Source organism: Diabrotica virgifera, chromosome 7, assembly GCF_917563875.1.
Source record: "Diabrotica virgifera virgifera chromosome 7, PGI_DIABVI_V3a".
Taxonomy (NCBI): Eukaryota; Metazoa; Arthropoda; class Insecta; order Coleoptera; family Chrysomelidae; genus Diabrotica; species Diabrotica virgifera.
Window position 1 is genome coordinate 149876153 of NC_065449.1, and position 14329 is coordinate 149890481.

Here is a 14329-nt window from a genome sequence, read left to right on the forward strand (position 1 = left end):
GTTTTATTCAATAAATCCTAACCACATTATTCCATTAAAAAAATATATAAAATACACTCGTCACAAAAAGTATCGTATAAATGTATTAAGTCTAGATGTTGTGATTAGTATCTCCTAAATTTTTTTGGAAATGCCAAGGAATGAAACGAAGGAATATGTAACGGTGGTTTATTCCAGTAAAATGAAAAATTAAAGACTAACGCCAAAAAAATGAAAGTAACAATTGTTCAACAAAAATGAACAATACGAATGTACGAAATAAGGAATTTCAAGGACACATTGAACATTTTAGTATCTGGTATTAGCACCTCTGGCTCTAATGACGTCCCTCACTCACTGTGAAAGGTTTTTTTTTATCAGAGACTGTATATGCTCCAAATCCAAATTTTCCCATTCTTCCGTTAAAACATTTCCCAGTTCATCCTGGTTATCTGGAGCGACGGTACGGGCTCTTATATTCCTTTCTAGATAGTTCAAAACATGCTCAATTGGGTTTAGGTCTGGGCTGACTGCTGGCCAATCGAGAACTTAAATACCAACCCTTTGAAAATATTGCATTGTTATTCTAGCAAGGTGCGGGGGAGCGTTGTCTTAATAAGAACGAAGTTATCTCAAATAATTGACATAGTGAACAGGTCAAATAGGGAACTTGCGCATTTTTTTATTACATAATAATGTACAGTTTTGTTTAAAAATGAGATTTCCAAAATATCACACCTCAAAAACTGATAACAGCAATACAAATTTAAAATCTTCTGTGTATTTAAACCATTTCAAACGACCCAAAAAGCGTGCGAACACTTGTGACGTCACATCATTATATTTTATAATTACATTTGTCGTATGTCATTGTAATAATATATCGATGCCTCAGAAGCCAATCGGTGTAGTCAATAAGTGTCAAAATAAGATACTAAGATGTTTCTGAAAGTAGTTCCAGAAAAATAAGTAGTTATTAAAAACAAATAAACCGTCTTTATTTACCATAATATGGCTAATACAGTGTGTCTGCGTAACTTGGAACCATATGGGAAACTTTTTTAATATAAATTTTACGAAAAAAAGTATTCTTCATAAAGTGCTCTGCATAGTCTAAAACCTATGGTGGACTTTTTCGTTTCTGTTTTTTAATTATCGTCTATTGAAAAAAAAAATGGCCCGATTTTCATTGAAAAGTCCCGGATTTCAGGTATTTTTTTCAGCCTTGTCCCGGATTCGACTGAATTGGAGTTGGTCACATTAGATATGGTAGTGAGGAATAATGGGAAACACGTTCGAAAGAGGTGAATTGCGTAGCCACATAGATGTTATCCTGGCATCCAAAAACTACGCTAAAAAGATTACAAATACTTAACGTATGTTACTTTCCCAATGAAACACCCTGTATAACATTGATGTTTTTCTATTCTAACGCTTAATGGTCTTGATGTTTCACCTAAATAAAAATGTTCGCATTCAGAAGGTATTTTATAAATACAATTCTTTGTTCTTTCTTGTTCATTGTTAGGTTTAATTTTAGATAAAATATATCTCAATATTTTCATTTTTTTTTTAATTTTGAATTTATTTCCTACCGTTTTAAGTTTTCCCGATAATTCTTTTATGTGCGGTATTGTTATTTTCCTCGTAGTAGTAGGTATTTCTTGTGAGTGTTATAAAGTTGTTCTGTTCCATTCGGTCTATGCTTCATCATCATCTTGGTGCTACAGCCCTTAGAGGGCATCGACCTTCTCAAGCTTTCTACGCCATTCTCTTCTGTCCTTTGCTTGCATTTCCAGTTGCCGACTCCGATCTTCTAGGCATCTTGTGTTACCGCGTCCATTCACCTCAGCTTTGGTTTACCCCGTCTTCTCATTCCCACGGGTTGCGCTGTTAGAATCTTTTTTATCATGTTCGATTCAGGGGCCCGGCCTACATGTCCTGCCCACTGCAGGCGGATTCGCTTAATTATAGTGGTAATATCTTTTCCACCAAACGTATGCTTGTAGATATTCTGCAGTTCAAAATTATATCTACGCCTCCCTCCTCCATATTCCGTTCTCACAGACCGCTCCGAAAATCTTGCGAAGCACCTTTCTTTCAAATATTGATAGAGCGGATTCATCTGTTTTAGTTAGCGTCCATGACTCTGATCCATATGTAAGAACGGGGATTATCAATGTTCTATACAGCCTCATAAGAGTTTTTTGAGACAGACGTTTGTTAGCTAAGTACTTTGATAGACTATGATAACACCTGTTTGCAATTATTATCCGTCTTTTTATTTCCCCTGATGTGTTATTATTGGGGATTTGGGTTAACTGATGTCCCTAGATATATGAACTCTTTGACCCCTTCGAAGTTTTGGTCATTGATGATTAGATCTGCGTCAACATTTCCAGCTCTTGTGTTTGTGTTAGTCGCCATGAATTTGGTTTTATTTCGATTTATATGTAACCCCATTCGTTATGCTGCTGCTACTAGCCCGGTTAGGATTTCCGCAGTTCTCGCTCTGGTTCTTGTTATAATGTCCACGTCGTCTGCATGTGCTAGAATTTGGAATGATTTATTGAATATTTTTCCCTGCTATCTAAATTAGCGTCTCTTGCGACTTTTTCTAAGGCTACGGCTCCACGGGCGGGAAATTGACGCTAGCAGTAGCAGTAAAATGAACTTAAGGTTCCGCAAAACGGAATGGGAATAGCCGAACTGAACCGACTACGCACAAGCCCTGTAGTCGGTACAGTTCGGCTATCCCTATTCCGTTCCGCGGAACCTTAAATTCATTTTACTGCTACTGCTAGCGTCAATTTCCCGCCCGTGGAGCCGTAGCCTAAGGCTACATTAAAAGTTGACACGCCAGCGCATCTCCCTGCCTTAACCCCCTATGTATTTCAAATGGGGTTGACGAGTCGTTTTGAAATTTTACTTCATCTTCGCCATTGTCACTTTTATCACACATGAGTTTTTTTGGAATTCCTAACTCATTCATAGTGTTTTAAAGACCTGGTCTTGACGACAGATACTGGAAAAAGCGCAAGAGTGTAACATGGATATGTACCATATTTTTGTCGATTTTAAAGCTGCATATGACTTTCATCAGAACAATTAATTTTTATACAAGTAAATCATAATATAAGGATTTAATGATTCCCTTTTTAACCTTGATGTGATTTGATTTGTAATTTGGATATCTATTGGTATATGTTGGTTTTCTATACATTCCAGTCTCGTATCCAGTATCCTTTGAGATTAGAACATCGAGGAAAGTTAGTGTGTTATTATATTTCTATTCCATGCTAAATGTTATTGTCTCTTCTTTGCTGTTTTATTTAGGAATGTGCCCAACAACTCTGATCCATGAGACCATATTGAGAACAAATAAATAATAAAATAAATGTAGTAATGAAACACAGACTTACTCACAATCATTTAATTATACTTTGACGACCGGTTTCGATCTCTACATTATTCAGATCATCTTCAGGTCGGCGTTACAAGTAGTTAAATGCTACAATTAAAGAAAACCAGAGTTAGAACATTGTCTGGTTGCACAGATGCTAATAGAAAGCCAAATTTGAAAATTTTTGAAATAAAAGTTTGCAACTGTTGACATTTCAGAAATTCGATACATACAAATGCACACCTATAAGAAACATACTCATAAGCATGTATAAGCACATGGATGCATGCAGTTTATGACTATTTGTTGAGAAAAGGGTAAAACTTTAAAATATTAAAAAACTAATAAAAAATATTAATCAAAATTACATATGCTACCAAATTCAAAAAATATTTTTTGAATTTGGTAGCATATGTAATTTTGATTAATATTTTTTATTAGTTTTTTAATGTTTTTTAATATTTTAAAGTTTTACTCTTTTCTCAACAAATATTCATAAACTGCATGCATCCATGTGCTTATACATGCTTATGAGTATCTGTTTCTCATAGGTGTGCATTTGTATGTATCGAATTTCTGAAATGTCAACAGTTGCAAACCTTTATTTCAAAAATTTTCAAATTTGACTTTCTATTAGCATATGTGCAACCAGACAATGTTCTAACTCTGGTTTTCTTTAATTGTAGCATTTAACTACTTGTAACGCCGGCCTGAAGATGATCTGAATAATGTAGAGATCGAAACCGGTCGTCAAAGTATAATTAAATGATTGTGAGTAAGTCTGTGTTTCATTACTACATTTAATATGGACTCACATATGCAACCCATTCAATATTTGAATAATAAAATAATATTCAAATCGAAACTTCAAATAAACTTAATTTTAATAGGTTTGTTCTAGCATCAGTTTCAAACGGTTTGAAACCATCAGCGAATAGTGGACCAGCGCGAGTAGAGGGGATATCACTGGTGACTGTATTATGTTCTCTCACTGACCAACTGTTTGCTGACTAGTTTGACTGTTTGCTAGAACAAACCTAATGTAAAATTGTGGCTTATTTGATTTTAAAGAGAAAAAATGATTAAGGGCCGGTTGTTCAAACGCTAATCAAGAAGTTGATTATAATCAATCATTTATTGTAATCAATTTTCTTGATGGGAATCAAATCGCGACATGAAAAATACATGTAAAACACTAATCAGTTATTGATTGTAGGTAAAACAGTAATTAAAATATAGCCGCAGCTCTTAAATTATTAAAAATTGCTTATTATTATTATTGATTTGTAAGTAAAACAAGAAATTAACATCAGAAAGAGTTTAATTATGTTTTATTTTAAATTAAAACCAAAATAATAAAATAAATCAGTCAACATAACCTCAAAATGCGACATCTGTCAGAAGTACGCTTAATCAAATATAATTGTAATTAAATATTTGATAATGATCAGTTTTGATTAGCGTTCGAACAACCGGCCCTAAGTAAGCTTTGTGATTGATATTTAGATAATAAAAATGAATATTGACTGATTTATTCACTATTGCGAATAAATTGAGCTAAGAATCTTCTAAGGTAATGTTAATTGGTGATCAGTTTTGAAGAAGTAAGGTTGTTAGCTAATGGTTAATTAGGATGACACAGGATCAAATCAAACATGAGTTTAAGACAAGATTAAAGGGAAAGGTGAACAGTAAGTGTAATATTAAGCATAATTGACAATGGATTCCAAGTCTTCATACAGATATGATTGCAGTTTTCTCTTAGTTATTGTGTAGATTGACGCCATCTACACAAAAAATGGTGGTTGTTAAATTTTAAGTGAGGAGAAAAGCCGATGTGTTGTCTCTTTTAAAATGTCCTAACGATATGTATGGTCTGAAAAATGCAGGTGACATCACAATCGGAGCATGATAGTTTGTAAACCCCACAAAAAGGAAAGTAAGTCAACAGAAACAGCATTGGACCAAGTAGGTACTACTTAGAAAGAAAAACGTAGGCCTACCTAGGCAACGTTCCGTTCTCAACGTGAAACGCTCTATAGATGAAATATCAGTCATATAAGATCAAAATATAAGTCAAAAATGCTTCCAAATAATGCCGATAAAACCATAAAGCATCCACCAAGGAATATATTTTCAATTTATGGAAGACTAACTTCAGATATTTTAAGACAATATCCAACGAGTCAAAAATCTTACAGAAGCTGTTCGCACTAAATTACCACACCTACAAATCGGAAAAACGCATACTGCTCAAAGAAACAATGTGAAAACAAACAATAGAAGAAATCCAAGAAAAACAACTTTTCGTCTAAGATCCGAATAGGAGGTCAAAATGTACCCATCTGCTTGCCGGATGAAACATTTTTTTTATTAAATTTCATACATGGACAAACACGATCAGCATGGGTTGCCTATCAAAATCGTGTCACAGCTATCCTTAAGGGGGGGGCGTAGGGGTTGAAATCAACATTTCAAGCACATTTTTGTGAATTTTTTTGAAAGTAAGAGAAAATTATTTTGTTTTTAAATTTAATAAGCGTATTCAGTATAATTCAAACACTACTAAAAAAAATTCAAGGAAAAATAAGCCAGGCAAATTTTTAAAGACACCTCGAAAAAAAAATGGATTTTGCGGTGGACATTCGAATTTATCATTGGATCATAATAAACAAAAAATTCAAAAAGATTTTATTAGCTTATATGTTTATCGAGATAACTCTGTCGAATATTTTTTTAGTTATAACGATTTTTGACTTTTTGGTATCAGTCAGAAATCAAAACAACGAAATTTTTTGCACAAAAAAGGGCGAAAATCAACATTTATTATTAAATAAAAAATAAGCATAAACCAAAAAATATATCGACAGGGTTACCTCACCAAATGTCTAATGAATATATAAGCAAAATTTTAGGTGGATCGGCGTAGTAGTTTGTGAGTTACAATGTCCACCGCCTTCGAAAAAAGCAGTTTTGAGAAATAAGCGTGTGAAGTTTTGTTAACTTTTGTTTTTAATTTCTTTTTTGTGTATCAAATGGTAAAGTGATGCACACCGGAATATGTTTTTGAATAGCGGAGTTATTTATAAAAAAATGGGAACAGCTGTTGAACATTTCTCACTACGCTCAAACGCACTGGACAAAGCGTGTTATACGGGGTCCGAATATAGGTCGACCTGTACCCATCTGCTTGCCGGATGAAACATTTTTTATTAGATTTCATACATAGACAAATATTTCTAGCATGGGTTGCCTATCAAAATCGTCTCATAGCTATCTTTAAGGGGGGGGGGGGACGAAGGGGTTGAAATCAATATTCCAAACACATTTTTTTAAAGTATGGTAGAATTATTTTATTTTTAAATTAAATAGGCATATTCAGTACTATTCAATGATTACTCAAGAAAAAATTTAAGGAAAAATACTGAAAAATAAGCCAACGGTGGCAAATTTTTAGAAAACACCTCAAAATATAATGAATTTTGCAGTGGACATCAGAACTCATCACTGGAACATGGTAAACAAAAAATCCAAAAAGATTTTATTAGCTTACGAGTTTCTCGAGGTAACGCTGTCGAGTTTTTTAGTTTTATCTAATTTTGAGTTTTTGATATCACTCAGAAGTCTAAACAAAGAATTTTTTTGCAAAAAAGGGTGAAAATCAACATATTTATTATTGTTAAACAATAATAAGCATAAAACAAAAAATATCTCGACAGCATTACCTCAAGGAATGTCCAATGAAAATATATACAAAATTCCAGGTGAGTTGGTCAATTAGTTTTTGAGTAAGAATGTCTACAGCCTGAAAAAAAAAACAGTTTTGAGAAAAACGCGATTTAAGTATTGTCAACTTTAATTTTCAATTTCTTTTTCGTCTGTCAAATGGCAAAGTGATGCATACCGGAATATGTTTTTAAATCGCGGAGTAATTTACAAAAGAAAATAAGAACAGCTGTTGACCGTTTCTCACTACGCGCAAGCGTGCTGGCACGAACTTACTGCGAAGAGAGTCGAAGGTAGGGACGTAGGGAGATAGTGTTGAATAGCCCTATCTTCGACTCGAATTGCAGCAGGTTCGCGCTAGCACGCTTGAACGTAGTGAACAACGGTCAACAGCTGTTCTCATTTTGTTTAGTAAATTACTCCGCGATTCAAAAATATATTCCGGTGTGCATCATTTTACGATTTGAAAGACAGACAAAAAATAAATTGAAAATACTTTAAACGCTTTTTCCTCAAAACTGATTTTTTCAAAGGCTGTAGACATTGTAACTCAAAAACTACTTAACCGACCCACCTGGACTTTTGTATATATTTTCTTTAGACATTCCTTGAGGTAACGCTGTCGAGATATTTTTTGTTGTTGGGCCGGTGTAACTAAGCGGTAGTGTGCTTGGCTCGCATGCCGGTAGTCCGGAGTTTAAATCCTACCGTTGGCAAGAACAACTAGACATTTTTAAAATGTTTATAGACCCCAGGTTGACTCAGCCTGAATAAAATGATTACCTTGGGTAAAACCAGGGGTAATAATAGGCGGTTGAAGCGTAGCACTGGCCCTGTTACTTTGCTTGTATACCGTAGGCCCTAGATATAGCAGACTACCCTGCTATACTCCCAAAGCCACGTGAGCGGTATAAAACGGGAGACTATTATTATTATATTATTTTTGGTTTAACAATAATAAATATGTTAATTTTCACCCTTATTTGCAAAAAAAATCGTTTGTTTGATTTCTGAGTGATATCAAAAAGTCAAAATTAGATAAAGCTTAAAAACTCGACAGCATTACCTCGAGAAACTCATAAGCTAATAAAACCTTTTTGAATTTTTTGTCTACCATGATCCAATGATGCGTTCTGATGTCCACCGCAAAATTCATTATATTTTGAGGTGTCTTTTAAAAATTTGCCACCGTTGGCTTATTTTTCCTTGAGTAATCTATGAATTGTACTGAATATGCTTATTTAATTTAAAAATAAAATAACTCTACCATACTTTCAAAAAAAAATGTGCTTGAAGTATTGATTTCAACCCCTATGGCCCCCCCTTAAGGATAGCTATGACACAATTTTGATAGGCAACCCATGCTAGTCGTGTTTGTCTATGTATGAAATTTAATAAAAAAAATGTTTCATTCGCCAAGCAAATGGGTACATTTCGACCTCTTATTCGGGTCTCGTAATATTTGTTGATACGGCCATGTACAAAGAATGGAGGAACATCGACTCCCAAAGCTGATACTGGAATGGCAACCTCCGGAAAGAAGGAAATCAATGTCTGAGAGAGATTTACAACCAGGAGATTGGATAGATCGACGCGGCTGGAAAATAGGAACCGGAAGGCGCAGGATGCTATAACTCTGTGTTAAATAAATATGTTATCACTGTATACCGAGTAATGATTTGTAAATTGTCTTGAACCACTGCCAATAATTCTTAGCAATTGATGCAACATTATTTTTTTTTGTTCTTATTTTTGTTCAAAGAAGAACATATTTTAAAGTAAAAATAATAATAATGGCATTTATATAAAAAACATTTATTCAGTCTTTCCTTTTTACATACAAACAGCATCCACTGGCCATCTTAATTTTACTCCTTCAAATATTGCGCGAATCCATATACCCACGGCGTGAGCTCCAGGATCGGGATACTTTTTATCTCTCTTTGTCATACTGATAGCCTCTTCGGACTTGCGTACAGCTTTTTCAAAAGCTACTAACGCATCAGTACCTTTCCCCAACTCTTCTTTGGCGGTCACACAAAAGATGTAAATAGGATCGAAGAGTGTACCTTCTCCGAATCTCGTATTCCCGTACTTCTGCAACGCATCAGCAGCAGCCTTGAAAGATTCCAGCCACATATCTGTAGTAACATCTAAAATATCCTCAAAACCAGCGAATTTTTTGGCCGCGGCTTCAAAGAGAATACTGTATATGCAACCACTAGTACCTCCCAGACTTTTCTCCAGAAATCTGCTCATCGTTTCGAAAAACGTGAAAGGGTAATTAAGAATGACTTTGTCTTGGCGCATTCGTTTGATTAGAAGTTCTGCCACCGTTTTCATTCTTGTTCCAGTATCACCATCCCCTGCAAACAGAAACATGATTGTAAGTACTAATTTATGAATCAATGCATCATTACATCTGCATTGCAATACAGAATTTAGCAATGTTTACATAATTACATTTTTTATGAGAATATCAATTATGGAACCCCGAAAAGACGCAAAAAATTTTGCCGCTCCTACCCTAAAACTCACATACGAATAATAAAAAAAGGCCAGAATAAAAGCCTGGTATATATTATAAAAAATGGTATATATTATATTTCCACAAGCTGATAGAAATTGAATGAACAGTTTAGCAGCTATTAAATTGTTAATTAACAATTTACAGTTGCTATAATAACAATAATAATTATGATACATAAGAACAACTACGTATGCTGATTATTGTATCAAATGACACTATTCCTATGTAATGTACTTTACAGAATTGAAATTGAACTAACAAAATGAAGAGTATATACCAAATCGGTATAGACTCTTCCTGCACTCTCCGATTAGAGTATTATGTAGTCTCCTTACGAGTATTATGCAGCTGCTGCATTTTCGTGTTGCAAAGAAATTGAAAATGTTTATACATTTTTGAAATTGAACTATTTATGCGGCCTCAGGACAATTTTAAAATTATAAACAATTTTTTGGCTTATAAAACAAATAGAATATCGCGGCAACTATCAAATTAAATTAAATTATGAAAACGGTATTGGAAAGAACGTGACAGGACGCTTCTTTTAAAAGAAAAAACGTTTAATTATGATGAGTGGTTCCTCAGATACAACCGGTCAAAATTGACCTGCATTTAAGGCAAAGATATAAACAATAGGATCATAATTTTCGAACCATTACCTTTTTGTTTCGGTCCTCTTTCTCCACACCAATTTTCATATATTTAAAATACTCATAACATATATTATTATAATAAAAACTATCGATATTACGAGTGAAAATTGCAAAATAGCAAAATTCCAATTAAAAATTAGGTTATAGAAAATGTAATCTCAAAGTTCAAAATGGGTATTAAAAAAATGCATTTTCTCGGCTTCCCATGGAGCAATTTTCTTCATTCGTTTCTTGTTCCCAAGTAACTCGAGTAGAGCCATTAGTCCATTCTTTCACGGTTTTTGCTCTAAATTTTAAAGAACCGCTTGGATCGACATGAAATTTGGCATACGTATAGCTTACATGTCAAAGAAAAAAAGTGATATTGTGCCGATGTGTGCTTTTGCTATTGGGGTGACTTTCACCCCCTATTGGGGGTGAAAAAATATATGTCCAAAATAAGTCCGGAAATGGGTAAACTGACTAATTTTAAGTAACTTTTGTTCTATAGAGCTTTTCCGTTAAGTCAACACTTTTCGAGTTATTTGCTAGTGAATATGTTCATTTTTCAACAAAATAACCACATTTTTAGACGGCTTTTCGCAAATAACTCAAAAAGTAAGTATTCTGTCGAAAAAAACTTTCTTAGCAAAAATATTGCATATAAAAAAGTAAAAAAAATGGTGTACACGTTAGGTCTCTGGATATCGTAGAACCAGAGTTTTTATAGCCAATGAAAAATAGATTCATATTCACCAAATTTTATATAGAATATTTCGACGTGAAATATATAAAAAATTAAGCACTTTTTGGGGAAAACTCAATATAACTTTTTTAAAGTGTTAAAAAAAAGCTTTATTTCTGTTTTTACAAAAAGTTTCTAGCATTAAATTTAAGCAAGTTACGCTCAAAATAAAGTTGGTTACTTTTGTTTTTGCAAAAAAAAAATCGGGAAGACCACCCCCTAATTAGCAACTTAAATGAAATTAATCGTTACCGCTCCACAAATTATAATACTTATGTTGTGTTTATATGATTCAAAGTGCTTATTTTTGAAAAAATTTGGTTTCAAAGTAAAATTTTTAAAAATTTAAATTTTGAAAAATATTCTTTTTTTCAAAATAACTTAAAAATTGTTAGATACCAAAAATCTCGAAAAACAAAAAAAGTCAGATTTGCTTTTCTGAATATCACGTATTTTTTTGTTTTTCTGTTAGACAAAAATTGATTAAGATTTGGTGTTTCTAAATGTGCATACATTCGTGATCAGTGAGTCGTTGAACCCCTTTTAACTACAGCCCTTTCAATAATAAGGACTTTGAACCGATGAAACTTACAGATCGTATAAACAATATATACACGAGTCAAGAAACTTGTGAATTCGTAACGATTAAGTTCATTTAAGATACTAATTAGGGGGTGATTTTCTCGATTTTTTTTACCAAAACCAAAACTTTATTTTGAGCGTAACTTGTTTAATTTTGATGTTAGAAATTTTTTTTATCAAACAAAAATGAATCTTTTTTTAAACACTTTAAATAAGTTGTAATGAATTTTCCCCGAAATGTGCTTAATTTTTGGTTATTTCACGTTAAAGTATTCCATTTGGAATTTGACGAATATGAACCTATTTTTCATTAGCTATAACTCTGCTTCTACTAGGTGTAGAGACGTGATATATACACCATTTTTTTAAAATTTTTTACAGGCTATATTTTCGCTAAGAATGTTTTTTCGACAAAATACTTACTATTTGAGTTATTTACGAAAAACCGTCTAAAAGCGTGGTTATTTTGTTGAAAAAATGAACATATTCACTGCCAACTCAAAAAGTATTGACTTTGTGAAAAAACTCTATTCGCGGTGTGCAAGTACTTGGAAGGGGAAACGAGAAACGACCCTGCGCGAGTCGCAGAGAAATATTGCAACTATCTTCATATTGTCAATTGAAATTGTCAAATTGACGTATATTTCATACCTTCTGTCAATGAAGCAGAAAAATTATATATTGCTCCACAATATTGATATGATATGCAATTATTATATGAAGGTAAATTTAATTAATTTTATTTTGCTTGCAGTACTGCATTTTAATAACTAATTTTATTTACTACATACAATTGTTGACGTTTTCATAACATAACCTGAATCTTATTTTTTCTTATTATTTTTTTGGACTATGGCCTTGACAATTATCCAGTAACCAGGACTAATATAATTGGCCAATATAATTAAAAGTGCGAATTTTTGTATAGAGCGTAGAAATAGGGGTCGCTTTGCCGAACCTGCACGGTCCCAATAGAAGAAAAGTTACTTAAAATTAGCCAGTTTATCCATTTCCTGACTTTCTTTGGACGAATATTTTTTCACTCCCAAGAGGGGGTGAAAACCACCCCCAGGGCAAAAGCACATATCGGCAAATACCACTTTTTCTCTTTGACTTGTTTGCTATGTGTATGCCAAATTTCATGTCAATCCAAGGAACGGACTACATCTAACTAACGCGTTAGTAGCGATCAACAGGTAGCCAAAACGCGTTCCAAGATTGCGGCTGTAATTTTGAATATTTTTTCGAGATATTTGGCACACGTATTCGTAATATAATAAAGAATGGCGGTACAGAGCCCAATTTGAAAAATATATTAATATGTGGAAATTACTCTGTAATTAAATACAATATTAAAAAAACAAGTCTGTACCGCCATTAAGAAGAACAAAAAAATACACTTTCTTCAAATAAACTTTTTTATCCGATGCCTAGATTTTGTGTCATTTTGGAACTACTAATGAAATAAAAAAATTTAGTAGTTCCAAAATGACACAAAATCTAGGCATCTGATAAAAAAGTTTATTTGAAGAAAGTGTATTTTTTTGTTCTTCTTAATGGGCGGTACAGGCTCGTTTTTTTAATATTATATTTAATTACAGAGTAATCTCTACATATTAATATATTTTTCAAATTGGGCTCTGTACCGCCATTCTTTATTATATTACGAATACGTGTGCCAAATATCTCGAAAAAATATTCAAAATTACAGCCGTAATCTTGGAACGCGTTTTCGCTACCTGTTGATCGCTACTGTTTCCTCTTAAATGCCAAAGTTGCTTTTGTTATAATAAATTAATTTATTTATTATAACAAAAATGTTTAATTTGTTTAAACAAAGATTGTTTAAATAATTATACAGCTTTCAAATGAGAATATTTGTGTTTTTAACGTTAAAAGGTACACTTGTAGATTGTTTATCTAAAAAAAGTCAACTGAAAAAAATATGTAGTTTTCTTTTCTTATAAATAAATTAATCTATTATAACAAAACAAAAGTAAACTTGAGACATTTAATAATGCGTTAGTTAGATGACTCTACTCGAGTTACTTGGGAACAAAAAAAGAATGCAGAAAATTGCTCCATGGGAAGCCGAGAAAATGCATTTTTTAACGTATACCGATTTTAAACTTTGAGATTACATTTTCTCCAACCTAATTTTTGATTGAAATTTTGCTATTTTTGGCAATTTTCACTCGTAATATCGATAGTTTTTATTATAATAATATATTTTAGGAGTATTTTAAAGATATGAAAATTGGTGTGAAGCAAGAGGACCGAAAAAAAAGGTGATGGTTTGAAAATTATGATCCTATTGTTTATATCTTTGCCGTAAATGCCGGTCAACTTTGACCGGTTGTATCTCAGGAACCACTCATCACAATTAAACGTTTTTTTTTAAGAAGCGTCCTGCCCCTTTTTTTAATATTGTTTTCATGGGGTTTGTTCCAACTCGATACAAAACCGTTCTTGAACGGTTCGTGAACCGCGCAGTAACGAAAAATGTGTTACTGCGCATAATTATTCGTTATTGCGCATGAGCGTAACGATTCAAGAACGGTTTTGTATCCAGTTGGAACAAGCCTATGATTTAATTTAATTTAATATTTCCCGAGATATTTTATTTGTTTACAAGCCAAAAAATTGTTTATAATTTTAAAATATTCCTTAAATAGTCCAATTTCAATAGGGAACTTGCATAAAATTTTAAATTCGAAAAATATGTTATAAAT

At 32.9% G+C, this 14329-nt stretch overlaps 1 protein-coding gene across 1 annotated transcript in view; it reads right to left on the reverse strand.

Moving 5' to 3' along the window:
* Nucleotides 1–8907: 8907 nt before the first annotated feature.
* LOC114338615 (triokinase/FMN cyclase) overlaps nucleotides 8908–14329 on the reverse strand; it is a 93629-nt gene continuing 88207 nt past the window's right edge. Inside the window, exon 5 of the mRNA XM_050656422.1 lies at nucleotides 8908–9474. Within this exon, the coding sequence (XP_050512379.1) occupies nucleotides 8942–9474 (533 nt within the window). The 3' untranslated portion in view covers nucleotides 8908–8941. The remainder of the gene's footprint in view (nucleotides 9475–14329) is intronic.